The sequence below is a fragment of the Aulonocara sp. 'chitande type north' Nkhata Bay genome, linkage group LG5 (genome assembly GCF_057382095.1).
Source record: "Aulonocara sp. 'chitande type north' Nkhata Bay isolate Kocher_YH1m ecotype deep benthic linkage group LG5, A_spYH_male_GT1.1, whole genome shotgun sequence".
Lineage (NCBI taxonomy): Eukaryota > Metazoa > Chordata > Actinopteri > Cichliformes > Cichlidae > Aulonocara > Aulonocara sp. 'chitande type north' Nkhata Bay.
This window is the reverse complement of record NC_141348.1, coordinates 39,048,995-39,070,120: the sequence shown is the minus strand read 5'-3', so window position 1 is coordinate 39,070,120 and position 21,126 is coordinate 39,048,995. Positions and strand designations below refer to the sequence as shown.

The 21,126-nt window shown below is 40.1% G+C and overlaps 1 protein-coding gene and 1 long non-coding RNA gene across 3 annotated transcripts in view; one reads left to right on the top strand and one right to left on the bottom strand.

Annotated features, from left to right (window-relative positions):
* Window positions 1-21,126, top strand: part of cdh22 (cadherin 22) — a 187,860-nt gene that overhangs the window by 145,126 nt on the left and 21,608 nt on the right. For both annotated transcript variants that reach the window (XM_086293473.1, XM_086293472.1), the window contains 2 exons: window positions 3,564-3,700; window positions 13,797-13,918. In XM_086293473.1, coding sequence (XP_086149599.1) covers window positions 3,564-3,700; window positions 13,797-13,918 — 259 coding nt within the window. The remainder of the gene's footprint in view (window positions 1-3,563; window positions 3,701-13,796; window positions 13,919-21,126) is intronic.
* On the bottom strand, window positions 217-1,333 carry LOC147331270 (uncharacterized). The gene is made up of 2 exons (XR_015129178.1): window positions 1,212-1,333; window positions 217-652 (listed from the first exon to the last, which is right to left on the bottom strand). It is a non-coding gene; the product is annotated as an uncharacterized LOC147331270 (long non-coding RNA).

Sequence of the window (21,126 nt, the reverse complement as noted above, 5' to 3'; positions counted from 1 at the left end):
TGGCAGCGCTGTCATTCACCAATGTCTTGGCAGCCGGCAGTCAGAATTATATGTGTGTCTATGAACATAAAAGTAGGCTTTGTGTTTATGCATGTGTAACCCAACTTGTGAATTATTATTAAGAATGACCGAACTCCCACTAGCCAGTATCAGAAGATCTAGGATCGGCAGGAGCCCAAGGTATAAACACCAATAAGAAGAGACCACACCACAATATACTGTTCACAAATTTGTTATATTTGACACACAGCAGCTGCAACAATGTAATGAAAAAACAATAAAATAAAATACAAAATATTTCCCCCAAAATAACAAACTAAATAAAAGTGCGCGCATACAGCTTTCTCTGAGTCAATTATATGAGTGGATAATGTCTGATAACTGATGGATCGTTGGGGCCCGTTCAGTTTGTTTAATGTTTGTCCTACCACACTCCGATGAAGGAAGAAAGTTCGTAGTCCTGCAGGTATCTGAAGCTTCAATGGGAACGAAACTTTGGCTTCAATAAAACCTTGGCAAATCCTTTTCAATTTCGGGTTGGCTCGCCATCCAGTTAACTGGAACTGTGGAATCACTGCTCCTCGATGGGGCTTGCTTCAGACTGGGTCCGTCTGTCGAGTCATCCTTTTACCAGATAACAAAAAAACCTGACCTATAAACAGGTCACAGGTCCATATAGTCACATTCACCGTTGTGAAACAGCCACACTTACTTAAAACATTCAAAAATGAACAATAAGTATTAGTGTAACTCTATATCTTAATTCAGCTAGCTCTGTTGTACAACAAAATTATATCACTGCAGCATCATATCCTCTTAGATGAGCTATAATTTTATCAACCTGACGGCTGACAATGTTCTCAAAAAAAACACAGCTTCTATAGTTAACACTGTAGCTGCAGTCAGCAACTCACAGTAGCTCACCAGACTTGTGCATTATAACCAACTCAAAGAACACAACTGAAAATCTGAGAATCGGCGTACAATTGGATTAACTTGTTAAACATAAAACTGATTAGCACCATTTCTTTTGTTTTTTTTTCTTAAACGTAATATGATTGCAGTCACTAGCCATTTCACACACAGAACACAGTCAAATTCTGCTAGCGTGAGCGCTAGCAGTTAGCTTAGCGGCTAGCGGACTCGCCGTCCCGTTAAGTCTGCCCTTTTTATCCTTAACAAATTAGGTTTTCCCCACTTTTCGTACTCACCGTTGACAGGGTGAAACTCTGAACAACCAAAAACAACTGCAGCAGACTTGCTTTTAACTCCTAGCGATTCGACTTCGGGAACATTAGTTTCTCTGGCACATGGCATTATATGAACAGGAACGAAATGGCAACACAGGATCAAGGTCAACAGCAAGGGTCACTGGGAGCTCATTGCTGATTGGCCAAGTTAAATGACAACAGATAATCTTATTGGTCCACATCTTCCTTTAAACATAAAAGAAAAAAGAAATGACTAAATTCTTTACATTATACATGAAAAAAAACTACTTTCCACTGCTCTTTTTTTCTAGCTGGGCTACACATGTGTCTTCACTAAGCGAGTAAGTTATTGAGACAAAGGGGGATGGGAGATGTTAGCGAGGAATTACCTACTGAATAGAGTTACCAAGCTCATGATCTCTGATAGCATATCCTCTATCAACTATATATTGATAGTTATCTATCAACTGTATAATTATACAGAGGAAATGATCAAATGCACGCTCTGTGGAACTGATTGGCAAGAAAGCTTTTGTAGAACAGACATTTATGTTGACTTGGTGAAAACAAGTGGCAGCTGGCAGTGGACAGCAGATATGTTCATGTGCTTATGTATAATTTAAAAGGAATTTATAGTACTTTATGCTTTCACTGCACTATATGCATGCATATATTCTACAACATATATCTGTATACAAACCATATCCATAAAATTCACACTGTAGTTTAGGGCTGTGCGATATGACCAAAATCTCATATCCCGATATAAGAATTCTATCCTCCCGATAACGATATAAATCACAAAAATGAGTCTAAGGTTTACTTTTTAGCACCTGGCGGCTCTTTTTTACTTCTCATCCTAAATAATCTGCTCTTTTAGATGATTCATTTTATTTTGAAAAGTCTCAACAGGATCTTGAGCTTTATTGTGAAAGGTTTACGTGGAACATATACAAGTGGACACGCGATGGTGTTACCGTCGTTGTTGCTAACCACAACGCATAAAAACAGGTGCTTGTCCGTCCATAGTGTGGTTATATTAAATATAAGAGAAAGAGAGAACTTTAAGAAATTAATATAGCCACTACAGTGACCATCAAAACGATGAAAAAATATTGCCGTAAACAGTTTATTTTGCGCCACCATGAAATGATAAAATGAAACGATAGACGTTTTTATATCGTCATCCGATATATATCGTTATATCGAACAGCCCTACTGTGGTTTTGTGTGAAACTACTTAGAAGTGTGAAAAGCACCTAAAATTTGTGACATAGTGACAAATTACAACATTAAGTAATAACGGCCAATACTATTCAAAACTGTGTGGGAAGCAGGAGTGATTGGATTGTTGTAAATTGCAGTTGCATTGTGTTCCAAACAAAGGAGGTTTGATTGTCATGGTGGGAGAGACTGCACTGGGAGACTCTCCGTTGTAAATCTAATACAGCCAAATATGTGCCCTAAATGGGATGTTACACTAAGATTTAACAGAGCTATGCACATGATGACACCTATATATACAGAACCTATATTGTAGGTATTATGTTTATTTGTGCAATAGTATATCATGTTAGCACAGTATTTTAAAAACTTAGCTTTTTAAACAGTAAAAATATGTTAATGCTCTAAGACTGAATGATCACAATTAGTTTTTTTAATGACATTACATGGCATGAGTGAAATATAAACAGAACATGCTAATATTTATCATTGTTTGTTTGTTTGTTTGTTTTTCTAAAACATGTAAAATCAAAACCTGCTATGAATTTCTATGCTTTCTGTAACATGTAACCATGTTACTAGGTATTGCTGGCTGGTTTCCTTGACAAATAGGCTATCATGAGGTGGTTTATGTAGACTTGATTAAGAATGGTGTGTGTGTGCAGAAAATAATTAAGAATAACAAAATATTTCAGCAGATTTTTGTTGACTCACCAGTGTTTTGAGAGCAGCGCATACCCCAAAGAAGGAAAGATGAATTTGTGTTTTTTTCTAGAGTGCACAATGAAAATTTAATGCATTTTTTTTTTCTCTGCATAAGAAAAGAACGAGTCAGTATATAAGGAAATATAGTGAAGGGGCATAGCTCTATTAGGGTCACAGAGCTTGTGGCAAGTCTCCTGTAAATGCTTTCAAAAAATGTTTCAACGCTTGTCATAACCGTGTATAACTACTGCAAAATGTTATCTACAGGTGTCTTTTTTTAGCCTTTAAGACAATCTTAAAGACACAACATAATTAAGTTACTTAAAAAATGAAATGAATAAATAAATCATTCATTGTAATTATTCATCCATTTTTGTATTGACTTTAACATTTACATCCTAATTTTATTGTTTGTTGTAATAGGTTCTCCATCGATCGGACTACAGACCAGGAGATGATCTTTCATATTGATCCTGACTCTGGTGCCATCACGCTGGGAAAGATTTTGGACAGAGAGACTGCAGGCTGGCACAATATCACTGTGAAGGCTGTAGAAGCAGGTACATTGCAAGCCATTTCAAACTCTGAGTTTAACACTCTGTACAACCTAATACTAGTGTAATATTATTTATCATTAAATATTCTAATTTGCCAACTTTTCTGACCGTTTATTAGAACACTATAGTTTCAATTGGAAACAAAATGAGTTATTTTACTGATTTATTTTGACTTGTTTATCCTAAAGTGTGACATTAGAAGACCTAATGTTTGAATATTTCAAAGTTACTTGTGAAAGCAACTGTGTGCGTTCTAATGAAGCAAAAATTCAGTTTTAGAAAAGTATCAGCTAATGTTGAAGTCAGATTACAAACGAGTTACCAAAAAACAAAGAAAGAAAAAGTTGTGTCCTTAAACTGGATTGTACTGTTTAAAGAGACAAGATGTAATTTGCCTGACATTTCAACTAAAATTAACAAAATGTACATGTGTTTGAGCAATTTGCAGCCGAATTTTTAAAACAAAAAAGCAAAATGATTGGCTAGCTTTGTTTACACCCAGTGCCTGCCAATGATTGTACAAGTTAAATTGGCTTTCTAGCATTTGCTGACTCCCAGCAGGGGTTATAAGGGGTGACAGACAACCTCAAACCAATGTCATCATTACTATTTCTTTGGTATATGACTGAATGGCTTTTATGTCTTTTAATATGAGTATAACTCGAGGTTTAACCTAGAAACAGCAGTAATATGAGCAGAACTTTTATGGCATCTTTTTAAGATTTGGTTTATTTGTACAGATTTTACAATTTGCGATAGATCTCATAAGCTTTAAAGACTTTCTCTTTGAGAGTAATACTATTTTCAATCGTTTCTTTCTAGACTTCACTGTTTTGACACACACTTTCTTCTACTTTTTTACATTTGAACACAGTGACAGAATATATCGTTTATTTTCATTGACCATAACAAGAAAAACTGTTGGTCGCAGATCAAAGGCAGCTATGCACTACTCTCGTTTTTCTTCCAGGAGAAAAATATAGTCATCGCTTTCTTGCTTGTCGATGAGTTGATGAATACATTGCTGAAAATGAATGAAGAGCTTACATTTTTTTCATCTCATTGGGTTCTTTTGTCACAGCAAAGAAAATGAAGAATGTAATAACTTGAGGAAGCTGGGGAAGTTATTACTATACCATTAGGAGCAAACTTGAAAAAGGAGAAAGCCTGGTGTTCCTCACTTTTTCAATCTTTTACAGATGAAGTGATTTGAGGGTTGCAGTGAAAGCAGGGGAGATTGCATTCTGCATCTAACTGGTATCCAGCACTACACATAGAAGCGGAAAAAAAATAATACCACAAACAAAGCTGAATTTAAAATGTCTTCATATTTGTTCCTCAATCATATTCCCCTAGACCAGTGGTTCCCAATCTTTTTTTGCTCGGCCCCCCTTTGTTTTACAAGAAAAATGTCCCCCCCCCTTCTCGCACACATGCACGCACACATCCTCCATCCACACACACCCATATTTTGCTCCATTGCGGTTTCTTTCACACCTCAAACACTTAGTAAACAATTAAGCAAATTCAAGTAATCTGCAATAAATGACAGGTAGTAATAAAATAAACTACTAACTCTTTCAGGCTACGTCCACACCTACACGGGTATTTTTGAAAACGCAGCTGTTTCGTCCACACGTAAACGGTGTTTCCTATCACCGAAACCGGAGATGTTTTAAAACTCATTTTTTTTCAGTTTACGTGTGGACGAGGAATACAGAGTTCCTCACGCAACGTCAAAGGTATGTGCCTTTTTTCACGTCACGCTGTGCGCCACGTTTACATGACATGAAATGCAGAATGGCAGATAGAGACGAATGCATATATACTATTACTGTTAATCTTACTATCCTCAGGTTTTACATGCTTACATATACACACGCAGTTACTGTCCCTCCATTTAGAAAGGCAGAGGCATCACGGTGTAATTATTTTACTGTAGTTGTTTTTTTTTCACGTGTAATAATATTCAACATTGCTATCAATGCATTTTTCAAAAAATGCCCCTCTGTGCAAAACTGTGGGACACTGTTAGTCCGTGATTTGAAGAGCCCAGCGCGCTCCCGACACAGGGAAAACCAATTCTGCAGGGGAGACCTACCTCGGCACTTGTGCAGGTGAAACCAAAGGGCAGATATGCTTCACCATATTTTCTAGTCTTTGGCTTAGAATGAAGTTGGTTTGGAAACATATTCAGCTATGCTTCACCTCCTGCTTTGCGTTTCTGTGGGCGCCCCGTGCTAGCAGTGGCCAAGTGTTTTGTTCCCCCTTTTCATACTGCGCCCCCTCTGCAATGGCTACGCCCCCCCCCCCGCGGGCGGGCCCCACACTTTGGGAAGGTCTGCCCTAGACTGTGATTACCCCAATAATCAATACTGCCCAATCTGAATAGTAAGCAGTCTCTTCCACCACAAACATTAAGACAAAATTAGCCTTTCTGAGTCCTCCCAGAGCAATTTAGAGCCTTTTGTGGTCTGCCTCTTTGTGCTTGGCATTATCTCATAAACACGTTTTAATGTTAATTGAACATTTAAAGCAACCGTACACCTTTCAATATCAGACATAAACACATGCCTGCACTTGAAAGATAAAGCCTCTCTCATTGCCATTGGTGGAAACATCCACACAGACAGAGTCAGTGGTCAATGCCATCAAAATTCTATGTCTCTTTATCACCCGTTCATGGAGTCCTGAGAGCTGTACACATACAGAAAGCAGACAGAAAGAGATAGAATAAGTAGACACAGAAAGGCCACAAGAGAGATGGAAATAGAGCGGGGGGGGAGAGAGGCATATACTTGTGAAGCTATGAGCTAAAGTATTTTAAGAAGGGACTTCATTTTCTCCATAATGATTTTGTTCGCTTTTTTATTTCGGCCCTTCTGCTCATTAAAGCTAGACAGCCACAAGGTCAGTGTGTCTGAGGACATTGTTAAAACTGGAAATTTTGTGGCACAACCCTTAATTATCCCAGTTCATTACTGACCTTTGAACTGTTGTACTGCCCATGTATCAGTATCGGACAAGTGACAACTGCTTCCTGACAATGCTTGGCGTAAATGCCCCAGGATTAACCTCTGTTGCAAAACTGAAAAACACGTAAATGTCAATTACTCCATATGTGCCTGAGTAAAGATGTTTTAGTTTCAAATACAAACATGCACACATAGTATGTCTTTGAAATCACCCAATTAAAAGGTGCAACATCTCCTGCAGACACTATCACTGGCAAAAAAAGCCTCTCATCTATGCACTGCTTGTCTCCCCTCCAGAAAACGCAGAACCTCCCGAGTACAGGAACAACATTTAATGTACTGTCACTAGCCACAGTACTCGTACTTCCTGACAATCTTCTCCGCAGAAACGTATCAGGTTAAGTTAGAGTGACATATAATTTTCGAGAACTGATAGCAAGTATGATATCACCTTGAAAAACTGCTTTTTTCCCCAGACAGGTAGGTGGGAAAACAGAACATCACCCTGAGGGCAAAAAGATACTGAAGTAACTGAAAGTCTTTATCTCTTGCACCGTTGCAGAGAAGAAACATTTTCTACAGCATAACTTTTCTCACTTGCTGTCTGGCAAACAAAACACACACTCTTTGATTTTTTTTATGGTGTTAGAACATTATTCTCTGCAAATCCAAATGAATCACACGTTTGTTGGAAGATGCTGAAGAGAGATCAGTATCTCTTTTTAGTCAAAGTTAGAAAATGCGAAGGTAAGATGAATCTAAAGAGCAAAGTATGAAAGGATTGTCAACTTTCTATGTAAAGTGTTCACACCTTTCAGCACTGACAATAAATGTAATCACATTATTACACTGCAACAGTATTCCATAAGGAAAATAACTGTAAATAGGATGCTTTAAATATTCACGAATAAGCATGTTCTGATGTTTTGGATTGTGCTAAGCTTGGTACAGCTCACCACCTCATGGAAGATGGACTTAGCTACTGTGATGTCATCCACTGGTTTCTAATGTCCTGCTTTGAAACCTTGAGAAGAACTGTTGTGCCATTGTTATCATGGTTGCAAAAAATGGGCATGATGAGGAAGCAGGTCTGACTGTGAATTCAAAAACTCATTGGCTAGTGACTTGTGATTTGACGTGTCATTAGCCAATGAGCGTGGACTTTAATATAACAGGTAATCTTCTATTAAAAGATAGACAGGAGCCCATAAGCTCAACGGGAAAGTGTTTACAGATCAAGACAAAAAACTTTTTCCCACAGACTTTCCCTGTATTTTTTACCCTCTTCAGTTCTTTCGGGACAATAATGGAGAAGCATATAAAACCAGCACATCTTTGAGACTTCTTAAAATGTTCTACTTGAAAAGATCTAAAAGGTTAATAAGCATCCCCGATAAAATGTAACAAGTTTTAAGTAATTGACAATGTTCAGGACCCATTCAATTTTTGTGCTTAAAAGCGATTGTTCATAACTAGCAATTCTCAGTCACACAAAATCAAGATATACTGAAGAGGGTCTGTGCTGACGGGGGTCTGTGCTGACGGACGTGGGTTACTGACCTGGTAGCCTGGCTGCCCCTGGGTGGGTCCGGGATGGGCGTGAGGTTCTGGGGGCGCTCCGTCTCTGGGCTGGGGCCCGGGCCGGGCCTCGGGGCTTGGGTCCTGGTTGGTGTGTTGCCGGGGTTGTGGGCGGGTGGGTGCATGGGGGCCCAGCCCTGGAGCAGGGTGCCGCCGGTGCATCGAGCCACCTGGGGGGGCTCTTCAACTGGTGGGGAAGATTGTCACATCTTGCAGGAGCTTTCCTCTCCTCAGGGGCTCTCTCTACAGGAGGGGGAGATACAGGAGAGGTGGAGGAAGATCTCAGCCTGGGTGTTTATTGTCTTATGTAGTCTGGAAGAAGAGTGGATGGTGGGGTGGGTGCAGTTTTCTCTGTGGTGGGGTTGGGTGGACTGTCCCGGGCTCTGTGGGGCCGGGGGGCGCTGCTGCACTGGGCCCCGGTCTGGATGGGCCTGGGCCCCCTTTCCCTGGTGGGTCGCGGAGTATGGGGGTGCCTACTGGGGTCAGCGGGGGAGCTGGCCCCAGGGAGGGGTCACTTGCCCCTCCCTTCCTTCCCTCCCCATCTCCAGCTGCCTCCCTCTTCCCGCTCCACCACAACCACCCACACATGCAGGACCTTGGAGTAGGGGTATGTCACCAGGGTGCAGAGGAGGCCACCCCTCCCCCCCCCTGTCCCCTTCTGGCTGCCTCTGCCTCAATTTTATCCCACAACTTAGACATTCACATTACTCACACTCTCATTACACATACATATAGGATCTTGGGGGTGGGCACGATACACGGAATCCAAAGTACCATCAGGGTGTACACCCCACCCCTGGCGTCGTTGCCCACCTCTCAATGTTAAATACACGTAGACATTGAGGGCCAGCAGGAGGGACCATGCGCTTACCTGCTGCTCTCTGGCAGGTAGCTCCATGCCCTCCTGGGTTTTAAATGCACCTTAGAACACACATGCATCAACACTACAATGAGCGGGTGGAGGGAGGTTTGGAGTCTTCTCTCACCCCCATTCTCTGCGACCTGCTGGAGCGGGGGGGCTAGGAGGAGGAGTTGGCCGTCCGACTGCGGTCTGGAGTGTGGGGCCTCCCTGCTGCTGCGGAGTTGGGGCGGTCTGCCTCCCCCCACCGCAGGGAAAAGGGAAACACCACCTGGGTCTGGGTGCAGTTCCCCCCCTCCAGGGGCAAGGGTACCTAGACCCGGTTTGTAGAGTACGCTTGGGGAGTGTGATCGTGTGTACAGCGTCTCTTTATGTCTGTCTCCACGTTGGTTGAGTGTGGAGTAAGTGTATATGAGAGCATGAGGGTGGGAATGGATGTTTGTATATGTGTGTGCCTGTATTTCTGTGTCTATATGTCAGGTTGGGTGTCAGGCGCCACCTCTCTGGGGACATCTTAGGCCCTCCAAGGTATGGAGGCCTATCTCCCCCTACCACCACTTCCCCTGCCAGTGGCGGACTCCCTCAGACATCGGTGCGTTGGTGGTTCTTTGTGTCCGGGGATGGGCGTCCAGGTACACACCGGCTCACTCCTTGGCGGCCGCTTATCGGGGCCTGGAGCCTGGGGCTTGCTCGGGCCACTTCGGAGGTGGGGTGCCCCCGGCCTCTCGGCCTGGGGCTCGGTCACTCAGGCACGGCTGGCTGCCGGCGGAGCTCACGGGCGCGTCACTGCAACTCCCCCTGGCTTCTGCTCCGCGGCTGCTGAGTGAGCCCTCATCTGGGACTCTCCTCAGCTCTTTCTGGGACAGTGGCGCGGCTGCCCCTCTGTTGGTCTTCCTTGGTCTCTTGTGTTCTGGGGGCCTCTGGATGTCTGGAGTTTTGATCTCCTCCATACCTGCTTCATGCCCTGGAGGACGGGGCTGTGGCTCCCCCACACCCTCTAGCAGATCATTACATGAAGGAACCTTTTAAAAAACAAAAAACAAACGCGTCCATGCTCACAGGTGTACACACGGGTGATCACACCCACAAACTACACCCTTTTTGGCTCCTACCTCAAAGCACACTGTGTTCTGTTGATCTTATGTGCTGCACAATAATGTTTAATATTTAGTATTTACTGTCATATTCCCATATATCATTGTGATGTTGTTTATTCTATTACTCTATTACCCAGGTGATTGATATATGCATTTTTTTTTCTTTTTTTTCTTCTTTTTTTTCTTTTTCTGCTCATTCTGTTGGTTTTTGGTTTTTGCCCTTCTCCCCCGTCCCTCTTCTCAGCTGTTTCTCTTTCCCTCTTTCTTTCTCCCCTTCTTTCCCCCAGTCAAGTCTGTCCCATATTCAGTAAGTGAAAATAAAATAAACAATAAAAGGTGAATCAAATGGACCATTATGGCAAGGCTGGGATGGTCAATTTGGTAAAGTAAATCCGTTGGGCATCTTTCTTTGCCTTTAGACAACAATTCTGATGGCAAAAGAGCCAAACGGGACAGGCAAAAAAAAAAAAAAAAAAAAAAAAAAGATATACTGAAGAGATTTCTGATAGCCTGGGTTGTCAGTGTAAAATTGGAGCTATGCAACAAGAGAAAAGAAAAAAACTGTAATACTGCAAATCTTTGCAGGCAGTATGGACAGGCCTCCGGCTCAGAAATGAGACGAAAAGCACACGCTCCCGAGTACATTTGTATCCTTATTTATCTCTCCTGACAAAAGTGACATTTTAAACCAAACTGTCTCCTCCAGCATAGACAATAAACCATTTGGTCCCGAGCATTGTAACAGTCCTGACACACACCTACACACATGCAGCCATCCACATGTGTGAGGAGACAAGCAAGCACTCACATACTGTATCTGTCTTCCCTGAAGTTATGTCAGTATAATTCAGCACCTTAGAGACAGTCTTTCTGTAAGATTCTCGACAGCTGGTATGTGCAGCACAGATGCAGAGCATGCCAATAATCTGTTGAGATCCTTTTTTATTCTTCTACACTAGCTGTAGACAGATTTAGAACAGCACCACTTGGTCCACATGAATGAACCTGTCTCACTGAATACGCTTTTTTTGTTTTTTTATTTTTTATTTATTTTTTTGTCCCGATGAAGAGAGTCTGTGGTGGTAGGCGCTTTCTCACATTATTTCATCTCTTTTCAGTTCTGGGAATTGAAATGTAAAATGTGTAACATCTGGTGATTGCTGGTTTTCATTCTGGCACAGCGGGGACAACAGAATAATGTGAAGATGAAATTAGAAGAGGAAAAAGAGATATCTAGGACTGGTGGAGCTCTTTTTGCATTTATGCTCTTGCTGCTCTGGCAAAAAGCAGTCAATTAAAACCCTGCATTGATGTGAGGATTATGCTATTAGTTGAGACCAGCATTCTCATTAGCTGCTGTGCAACTGTTAGACAGAACTATGTGGTGAGAGAGAGCTGGAGAATTTATCTGCTATAGTCTGATGACCATTAGTTTGCTTTGCTGTCTTTAGTAAATCTGTCTTGTCATTTTTCTTTTACTTGGAGTGTGGCCCAATAATTGTGTTTGTAAGCTCTGGAATTTTCCATCATGTGGTTGCTCACACACATGAAGAAAAAACACAGCTTTAAGTTTACCCATAGTTTAACCTCAAGTGTCAGTTTATCCCTATAATAACCTTGAGGCAAAAAAAAACAAAAAAAAAACAAGTGTGAAGTTGTGGTGGGACAACCAATTCCCACAGAGTGGTGGAGAGTTTTTATTTTAAGCACACACATTTACAGACATGCCAGTGTTGAGGACTTAATGTCTTGCAATGAAACCACATCCTAAAAAAAGAGAAGATAATGACAGTCTATAAAACCGTGGATGTTAAGGAAGGTAGGCATCTTTTCAAGGACTACAGTCCAGTTTCCAGGTCCATTTTGGTTTTCAAAAATATTTATCATTTGTTGCACTAAAACTACCGTTTTTTTAATAGAAAGTGCAACATTAATTAGATTTAGTAAATTAAGAGCAGCAAAAAAACCCCCACAGAGTTTAACTTCTGTATAGAAATAGTTAGTAGCACTAATATTCAATTAAAAAGCTCTCATCTTGATCACTTGACTGTGTTAATTTGGTTGTTACGTACTATGTATAAGGATTAATAATTACTAGGCACTTATTTGTATGAGTGAGTTCACTTTATTGTGCTTAACTATCTCCCAGATTTACATAATTACAACAATTTAAATTCATTCAGTGGAACACTTGGAACTGATTTATGTGTGTATTCAACCACTGGGTAATTGTCAGTAGCTGCATGTTGTTACATTTTCTGTAGGGTGCCACTCAGATGCATAAACTAGGTGGTGACAGCTGTGTATACTGATTTATTCATCAAGTGTGCACTACAATTAACCTACCATATCCTGACTAACACTTGCAGCAACCGGGCACCCCCCGCCCCACCCATTCTCCCAACACACACACACACACACACACACACACACACACACACACACACACACACACACACACACACACACTTCTTCTTTTCATTTTCTTTCTTTTTTCCACTAACTTAAGCTCTCATACACACACACACACACACACACACACACATGCACACGGGAGGCCTAAGGCTCCCTTCTGTACTGCAAACAGTGTTTTATGAGAAAATGGAAACTCCATCAGACATTATCATATGATTAAGAATGGGAATTAAGATTCAAGGAGAAGTCAAGCTAATTTGAAGTGGGTTTTGATTGTACTAATTATATAATCTTCTCAACTCCCACATTTATATTTTTGCCCATTAAGAAAAATGTCTTGAGAGTGTGTTGTGGTGTTATATATCTGGATGTATCTAGCTGACACTGGCTTAAGAAAGAAAATGATAGTACTACATTTGCAATTTTGTCACAAGCATGTAGTTCTCATTTGCTGAGGTGTGTCTCTTTTCACTTCATTATCAGATAGTGAGTACCTAGAGAAACTAGGAGAAACTACAAAACTAGCATCTTTGGTGCCATTTTTATGTCACTCACTGGCATACAAAAGTGTTTTTTCAGGCAGTGGATGTATTTTAAGTTAACAAAACCCTTCAGCACATAGCTACTAAACTACTTTCTGGTTCCTACTGGGAGATGTGTCTTTGTCTTGTCTGCTAAAGGCTAACAAGGGTGCATTAAGTGTTTTGTCTATGGATTCTTTGAAATCAACACCACTCTCTTATAGAAAAATCAGCACATTGGCAGGATTTTTAGCAGCAGCTGCAGTCCTCTGTCAATATCCAGAAGGGAGCACCAAATACTACACACTGCTATGTGTTTAGTAGCATATTGGCACAACACAAATTCCCTGTAGTTACACATAAGCCTGAATTTTAGGTTTCAGTTACATGTGTGCAACCCGGGCCGTTATGAATATTCTGGTTAAACTAAAACTTTACCTCATCTCTTTCATGTGGTAAATAAAGAAAAGAAAAATGCCTGTGGAAAAAAAGACACATACAGTCGGAGCAGTCTAAGAACCTGTTGTTTCACTGCCAGTTGTCGGCTTCCCCCAAACACTATAGTTATAGTGAGATAATATTATGCAAATGCAAATGCACATTTCTGCCACAGCTCTTTACACAACTTTTATTTTCTGTATCATTCTTTTGTAGATAACCACACAATGGCATCCCAAACATCAGTGAGCATTCGGATACTTGATGTGAATGACAATCCACCTGAACTGGCCACACCATATGAAGCCTCAATATGTGAAGATGCCAAGCCAGGTCAGGTATGTTTTCTTCATAAAACACAGACTCAAATAATTTCATTTAGACTGTGATCTCAGAAATGTAATCTTTGTATTTTTGATGTAAAAAAAAATCCTTTAAAAAATACTATTGCTCTTTGTTGAGCAAGAAGCTAAAGAGTGCCAGTCAAGTAGATTTCACTATAACAAGTTAAAGGTGAGGACCTTTGAAAACTCTGTACCAAAACACTGTGCCACAGCACACACATATTTTATTAACATCCGAATAGAAACAAAATTGCCACAATGTAATATTATCTGTGTTTCTTTAATCTGAAACATCAATATTACTGCAAAACAGCACACAACCTACTTAAGGCACTTTTGACAGTCATTTTTGACATGAATGACCACAATACTGAATGAGAAATTAGGTCCGTTGTTACACCCAAAAATACACGAGATTTCTGTTTTTAATTAATTTTACTTTTAGAGGGGGTTGTGTTTAGTTATTAGTCCTCATTCACTCCACTAAGTAACCAAAGACAAAGTATTTTTAGGCAGAAGAAGTGTTTGGCTCAAAATCTATGAAGATTTGATTATGATACCAGCATATTTAATTCTGTGGTTTTGTTTGATTTAGACTAAATTACTTAGTTACAAATATCAGCTTGCTTCCTGGCATATTTGTAAATTAGAAGCTTTTTCTATTTCATATTTTGGTTAGTTTACATCATAAATGATGTCAGGGGACACATGCAGCATAAAGGATCATGGATGTGAAACATCCATTTTGGATATATTGTAATGATTCACAATATTGAATATTATGTATGAAGAGTATACAGTGTCTTTGGAAGCGGCAGTTAGAATGAAATATGGTCACCAAAATGGAAACATTACACAAATATTCAAACAAATGTTTGATACATGAACAAGGTTTTTGCATTCCTCTGATTCCATGTAATGTATCGTTTGGTAGAGACTTCTGTATTTTTTTGTTTAGTATTGTTTTTGCTTCGTATTATTCCTTTCACTTTTCTACTGATAGCCCTGTGGTGCAGTGGGCAATATGAAGAACAGGGAGTAAGTCTCTGAGGTAAAGTCTGAAGAAACTGGACTTATCAAAAGTGTGATTAAATTGTTTTAAAAAAACTGCCCTCGTGCACTTGAAAGTGGAACAGCCCTCGTGGTCTTAGCAGGAATGCATCTCAAAGTCTATGTGAGATGCATTCCTGCTCTGTGTGTGTGTGTGTGTGTGTGTGTGTGTGTGTGTGTGTGTGTGTGTGTGTGTGTGTGTGTGTGTGTGTGTGTGTGTGTGTGTGTGTGTGTGTGTGCATTAAAATGTTTTTGTACCTAGATTACAAACCAGCCTATTTATTCTATTTATTGTCTTGTAATTCCTGATTATTTCCATATTTTTGCACAGCTCCACGCTATGATCTGTTTGACACTTAACACCAAAGGCAACTTTAGACTCAGCTCTAGGGCAAAGGCACAAATTCCCCCACGAGTCCTGTGTCAGAAAGTTAATTGCTTTCCAAAGTATTTATTTAGTTATTTATTTGCTATAAATTAAAACATTATTATAAAATAATTACAGATTTTGATACTGGATATCTATCCCAGAAATGTATTTGATTGGATTGATTCAGTCATATTGTTCTGCCTGTCAAGAAGTCTTTTCTTTAAAATGTCACTTAACAGGCTCTTCATGAGAGAGACGTCTTTCCTTCATGACAAAACCTTGATAGAATTTTAATTCTACCTTTAATGTTTGCCCCTAATTCTGATATGCTTCACTTATGCCTTTTTCAGGTGTTTCTTTTTTTCTTTTTTAATTAAGACGTGATCTGTCTGTTGAAAGTTGTTTCATTGTGGGAAAGAAAGTGGTTTCTGATATTTGATTTAATAGCATCTTATAATCCAATCAGGGCTAAAACGGCAAATAGTGCATCGTTTAAATAAAATTTAATTCAAAGAATTTCAGTCAGTTCAACCATTCATTCATTAATTAATTTTCTAAATGGAAAACATATAAGCCCTGCGATAAAACATTAATACCCAACAATCAAACAGTGGGAGTCTGTGCGAAAATCAAGACAAAGGCACTGATGTGGCTATTTCCAATCCAATAGAAGGCCAGGTCTTTCCACTGATCACCATTAAAAATGGACCAAGTCATTAGGGTGTTATATTCACCTTACATAGCCAACAGGCCCTGAGCTGAGTTAGAGCCAATTATCGTGTGCAGAGCAAAGGAATAATTAAAACAGCAAGGCTTTAAAGTGGGGCCTCCATGCTGGAAGCTGCATTTACATGTGTAATGAGGCTCAGGCCTCTCCTCCCCTTGATCCACAGACTCTTAACCACTTATAGCCCCCCTGTGCCTCTGCAGTACCACCAGTCTGTGCCTTTCTAGAACGTTGTCTGGTCTGATCTCCCTCACTCCCACCTCACTCTGTCTCCCATCTGTGAGAGCCCACATTAACCTTCAGCTCCTAATCACATAGAGATGATTAGTCTTCCAGCTAAAAAGATCATTGCTGGCTCCCAGCATTGTAAAAGAAAAGGTTTTTTAATGTTCTCATTAGAGAGAAAGGCAGTGAAATATTTCACATTGTAATTACAAACTAAAAGTACATGCACAAGACTGTGCTGTCTATCCATCCATCTCTTATTTCATTTTATTCATTTATTTTTACTATCATCCTGTGAGGTTGGCAAATGGCAGGAACATCTGTTCCTTTTCTTCCGTTTTCATTTTTTGTATTTTCTCTACAGAGTCTCTTTAAATTTTGTTATGGGAAGTTGAGTAGGCTGTAAGGATTGAAATTAATTGTTTAAAGCATTTTCAGCCTCACATTCATGCTCAAGGGTAACCAATGGGAGACATGCAGGAAACAATTTGACCTTTGTAATTTCCATGGATAATATAAAAATGGTTTCCTGTAGACACTGTGAGTCCCTACATATTAAAACATAGAGCAAGTGGTCTAAAAACCAATTTTGTTTTTGGATGTTTTATGATACGAGTTCAAATTTAAAGTATTTTTTCACAGATGAGTGCTTTTTAAATTTGTTTATTTGTTATTGTTTTTTATTATTAAGTTGGGTGCAGACATTTCACATTTTAGATCAGAAGTGTCAAGGAGACACAGACAGTTGGTCCACAACCAACCTGTTAACGTGTCCAATTCAGCTGCTGGATGGCTTTGCAAAGTGTCATTAAATTACTTATGTTACGTCCGACGTGGCAGACGTGTGGAGTTGTAGATTAGGACCGAAGATGCAGCTTGTGATGAGAGTGAACTTTATTTAGTAAGAAGGATGAAAAACAAACAGAAACGGCGAGGCAAGAATAAACTTAAACTGGAACAACTAACAAAACAAACCTAAAACCAAACCCAGAGATGTAGGGAGACACGGAGAGACAACGGAGGGAGATACGCAGGAAGATGGAGGAGAACAACACAGACGAACCAGTGACTACTAAGACAGAAGAAACGACTTAAATACACTCAGAGAAACACAGGGAGATTACACACAGGTGGGGGACACAGCTGGGAGTGATTAACATGACGAGAGCAGGGAGGCAAACTGAAAACACTCACATAAGACGCAGACCTTCACAATAAAACATACACGTAATGACTAGAGATGGACTGATCCAATATTACGTATCGTATCGGTCCGATACTGACGTAAATTACTGGATCGGATATCGGAGAAAAATAAAAAATGTAATCTGATCCATTAAATATCAAAAAAGCACCTCACAGAACTTTCGACACGTTGTAACTCTCCTCCTAACCGTAGCACGTCGGAGCAGTGTGCTCACGGGATAGAGCGGCTGTGTGTATTTGTAGCCTTGCTACCAATCCGGCATTTCATCTCTGCGGAAGTGATCCCAGAGAGGAGAGAAGTAAAGCAAGTGTGTAAGTTCATCTCTGAATGTTTGTAAAGCATTCCCGTGTTAAGCTTAACAACCTATATATGGAGCGACTGCCTCTTCTCTCCCCCTCCCTCTCCTGCTGCTACTTCAATTATGAAACTGATCAGTGATCAGCTGATCGGCTTTTCTGTCGCGAGTCCGTCTCTCTTGTTTGTTTATCTCCCACATTGCACCAGAAAGAGGAAACCAGCGGCTGAGCACGTTTAAGCTTGATAATCTGTTGTTAGAATTTATTTAATATTACTTTCTAGACCAGGATCCTTTACTACTTAGCTGACAGCTGGTAACTGTGCAGGGGCGGATCTAGCAAAGTTTAGCCAGGGGGGCCGATAGGGCATGAACAGGGAAAAGGGGGCACAAAGACATACTTTTCTTTCTTATTCTCATTTAAAATGTCTAGCTTTTATTAAATAATTATCTGAATCTTACACCCAAAGTTTTAATCTGATGTAAAATGAATAGAAGTCCATTACTGTATATAGTAACTATTAATGTCATGAATCGCTGTGCGGCAGGCAGGAGTTGGACCCAAAAGGCAGGCACGAAGTTTAAACACAAAGAACTCAGCTTTATTCGCTGGAAGGAGAAAGTCATACAAAGCAAACTAAACTGGAAACTCACAAACTAAACCCACAGAGAGACACAGGGAGATCCACACAGCATGAGGGACGACGCGACAAGCAAAGCAGGACACATTCACATAAGACACGGACCTTCAAAGTAAAACAGGAAGGATCACACAGAGACACGAACTTGACACAGTGGAGACAGCAACTAAGAAACACAGAGACATAAACCATAAGGCAGAGGACTCTAAGAACCGAAAGACACAGAGGGGGACTCAAACATGCAGACACAGACTTACACAGAACAGAGGGGACACAGAGAAACATGAAGGGCAAGGGATCGAAACTAGAAACCATAGAATAACTCACACAAGTACAATAATACAAACATCACAAAGAACTAAAAACGCTGGGTCAGGAGACCTAGGACCGTGACAATTAAGTCTAATATACTCTAGCAAGCTATAGTACTTTTTCCTTTGGGAAGGTACCATCTGTGCAGTCTGCAGTTCTGTTGAAGAAAGATGTTGAATCTATTTAATTATTCTTGAAAAATAATTTATTTCTGGGCATTTTTTTTCACACTGCATCAAATTAAAGTTGATTACGTCGATTAAGCATCATGAGGTGGGTGAGGGGTGGTTCCTTATTTTTTCGTTTTTGTTTTTTTTTGCTGGGAGTTTTAGAGCCCTAGTAGTTAGGTTGCTTACTCTTTAAAATACCAGAATAGGGAGGATGGAGTAGGTTTAAGTTTATTAGATTGATCAGTATTGCTGAACTATGAAATATTTTGGGTGCAGTGCATTTTTTGCATACAGGTATAACAGAATAGCTTTAGTGGGTTTTTTTGGGTTTTTTTTTAACTTGAGTATGAACTTATACAAAAAGCAGCAAGATATTAAAAAAACAGTTTTATTGATTAAAAAACACACTATTCATATTCATATTCGGATTCATATCGGTATCGGCGGATATCCAAATTTATGATATCGGTATCGGACATAAAAAAGTGGTATCGTGCCATCTCTACTAATGACACAATACACAAACTTAACACAGACTCAGAGACGCGGACTAAACACGGAGACTTACTACACTAAGGGGATACACAAGCAGGGAAGACACCAAACAGAGGGAACACAACTAAACCCTAGAACCACAAAGCAACAGTTGCTGTAATTGTGACAAAAAAATAAATAAATAAACAGAATCCAAATTGTAGGGTTCTATTGAAGCAAAGTGTTGTTGCCTAATGTGCTTGAAATACTTTGATGTCTGCTGCTTCCCAAGATGCACTTATTTATTCAGCAAAATAAGCTGCCAAAAGAGGAGCCTAGAGGTATAAGCATGACTTGACAGATGTGTAAAATGCAATTCAATTTTGTTCCAGCTCCCGAGAATGTTGTTAATCAATTTAGAAACTTGGACAGGCCAGCAGCTTTCAGAAAGAGAAGTAATTAAACATTTATTACTTTATCATGGAAGACAGAGATGTCAAACACAGTCGTGGTGTCATCTTTTGCCTAATGTATAAACGTCTAGATTCAGATAATGTGCACTTCATCCACTTCGTCTGGAATCTTTTAGTGGTAATCTGAGGTTAGATCAGGTTACTGTTGTTTTGTTCAGTGTCTACACTGTTTGTTTGTGTTTTTTAAAGCATCACTTCACAGGGAGAATTCATTAGAGCCAACATAACACCTGTTGTCGTGAAACTAAATCGACATCAAATAGTTTGGCTCAAGATTTGAAACTTTTCACAGAGGAGTTTTCTATCAGTTTCAAGTTGTCTTTTCAAATCAGCTAAACCCACATGCGTGGCAAACTTTATATCGAGTGATTGATAGCAGGTCTTGAGTATTCATAATTAAAGTAATTTATTTAATACCTAAATCATTTAGGCATACACTGTGCCATCAATCAATCCTATTATCAATTAAATGTACAGTACAGGGAGTGCAGAATTATTAGGCAAATGAGTATTTTGTCCACATCATCCTCGTCATGCATGTTGTCTTACTCCAAGCTGTATAGGCTCGAAAGCCTACTACCAATTAAGCATATTAGGTGATGTACATCTCTGTAATGAGAAGGGGTGTGGTCTAATGACATCAACACCCTATATCAGGTGTGCATAATTATTAGGCAACTTCCTTTCCTTTGGCAAAATGGGTCAAAAGAAGGACTTGACAAGCTCAGAAAAGTCAAAAATAGTGAGATATCTTGCAGAGGGATGCAGCAGTCTCAAAATTGCAAAGCTTCTGAAGCGTGATCATCGAACAATCAAGCGTTTCATTCAAAATAGTCAACAGGGTCGCAAGAAGCGTGTGGAAAAACCAAGGCGCAAAATAACTGCCCATGAACTGAGAAAAGTCAAGCGTGCAGCTGCCAAGATGCCACTTGCCACCAGTTTGGCCATATTTCAGAGCTGCAACATCACTGGAGTGCCCAAGAGCACAAGGTGTGCAATACTCAGAGACATGGCCAAGGTAAGAAAGGCTGAAAGACGACCACCACTGAACAAGACACACAAGCTGAAACGTCAAGACTGGGCCAAGAAATATCTCAAGACTGATTTTTCTAAGGTTTTATGGACTGATGAAATGAGAGTGAGTCTTGATGGGCCAGATGGATGGGCCCGTGGCTGGATTGGTAAAGGGCAGAGAGCTCCAGTCCGACTCAGACACCAGCAAGGTGGAGGTGGAGTACTGGTTTGGGCTGGTATCGTC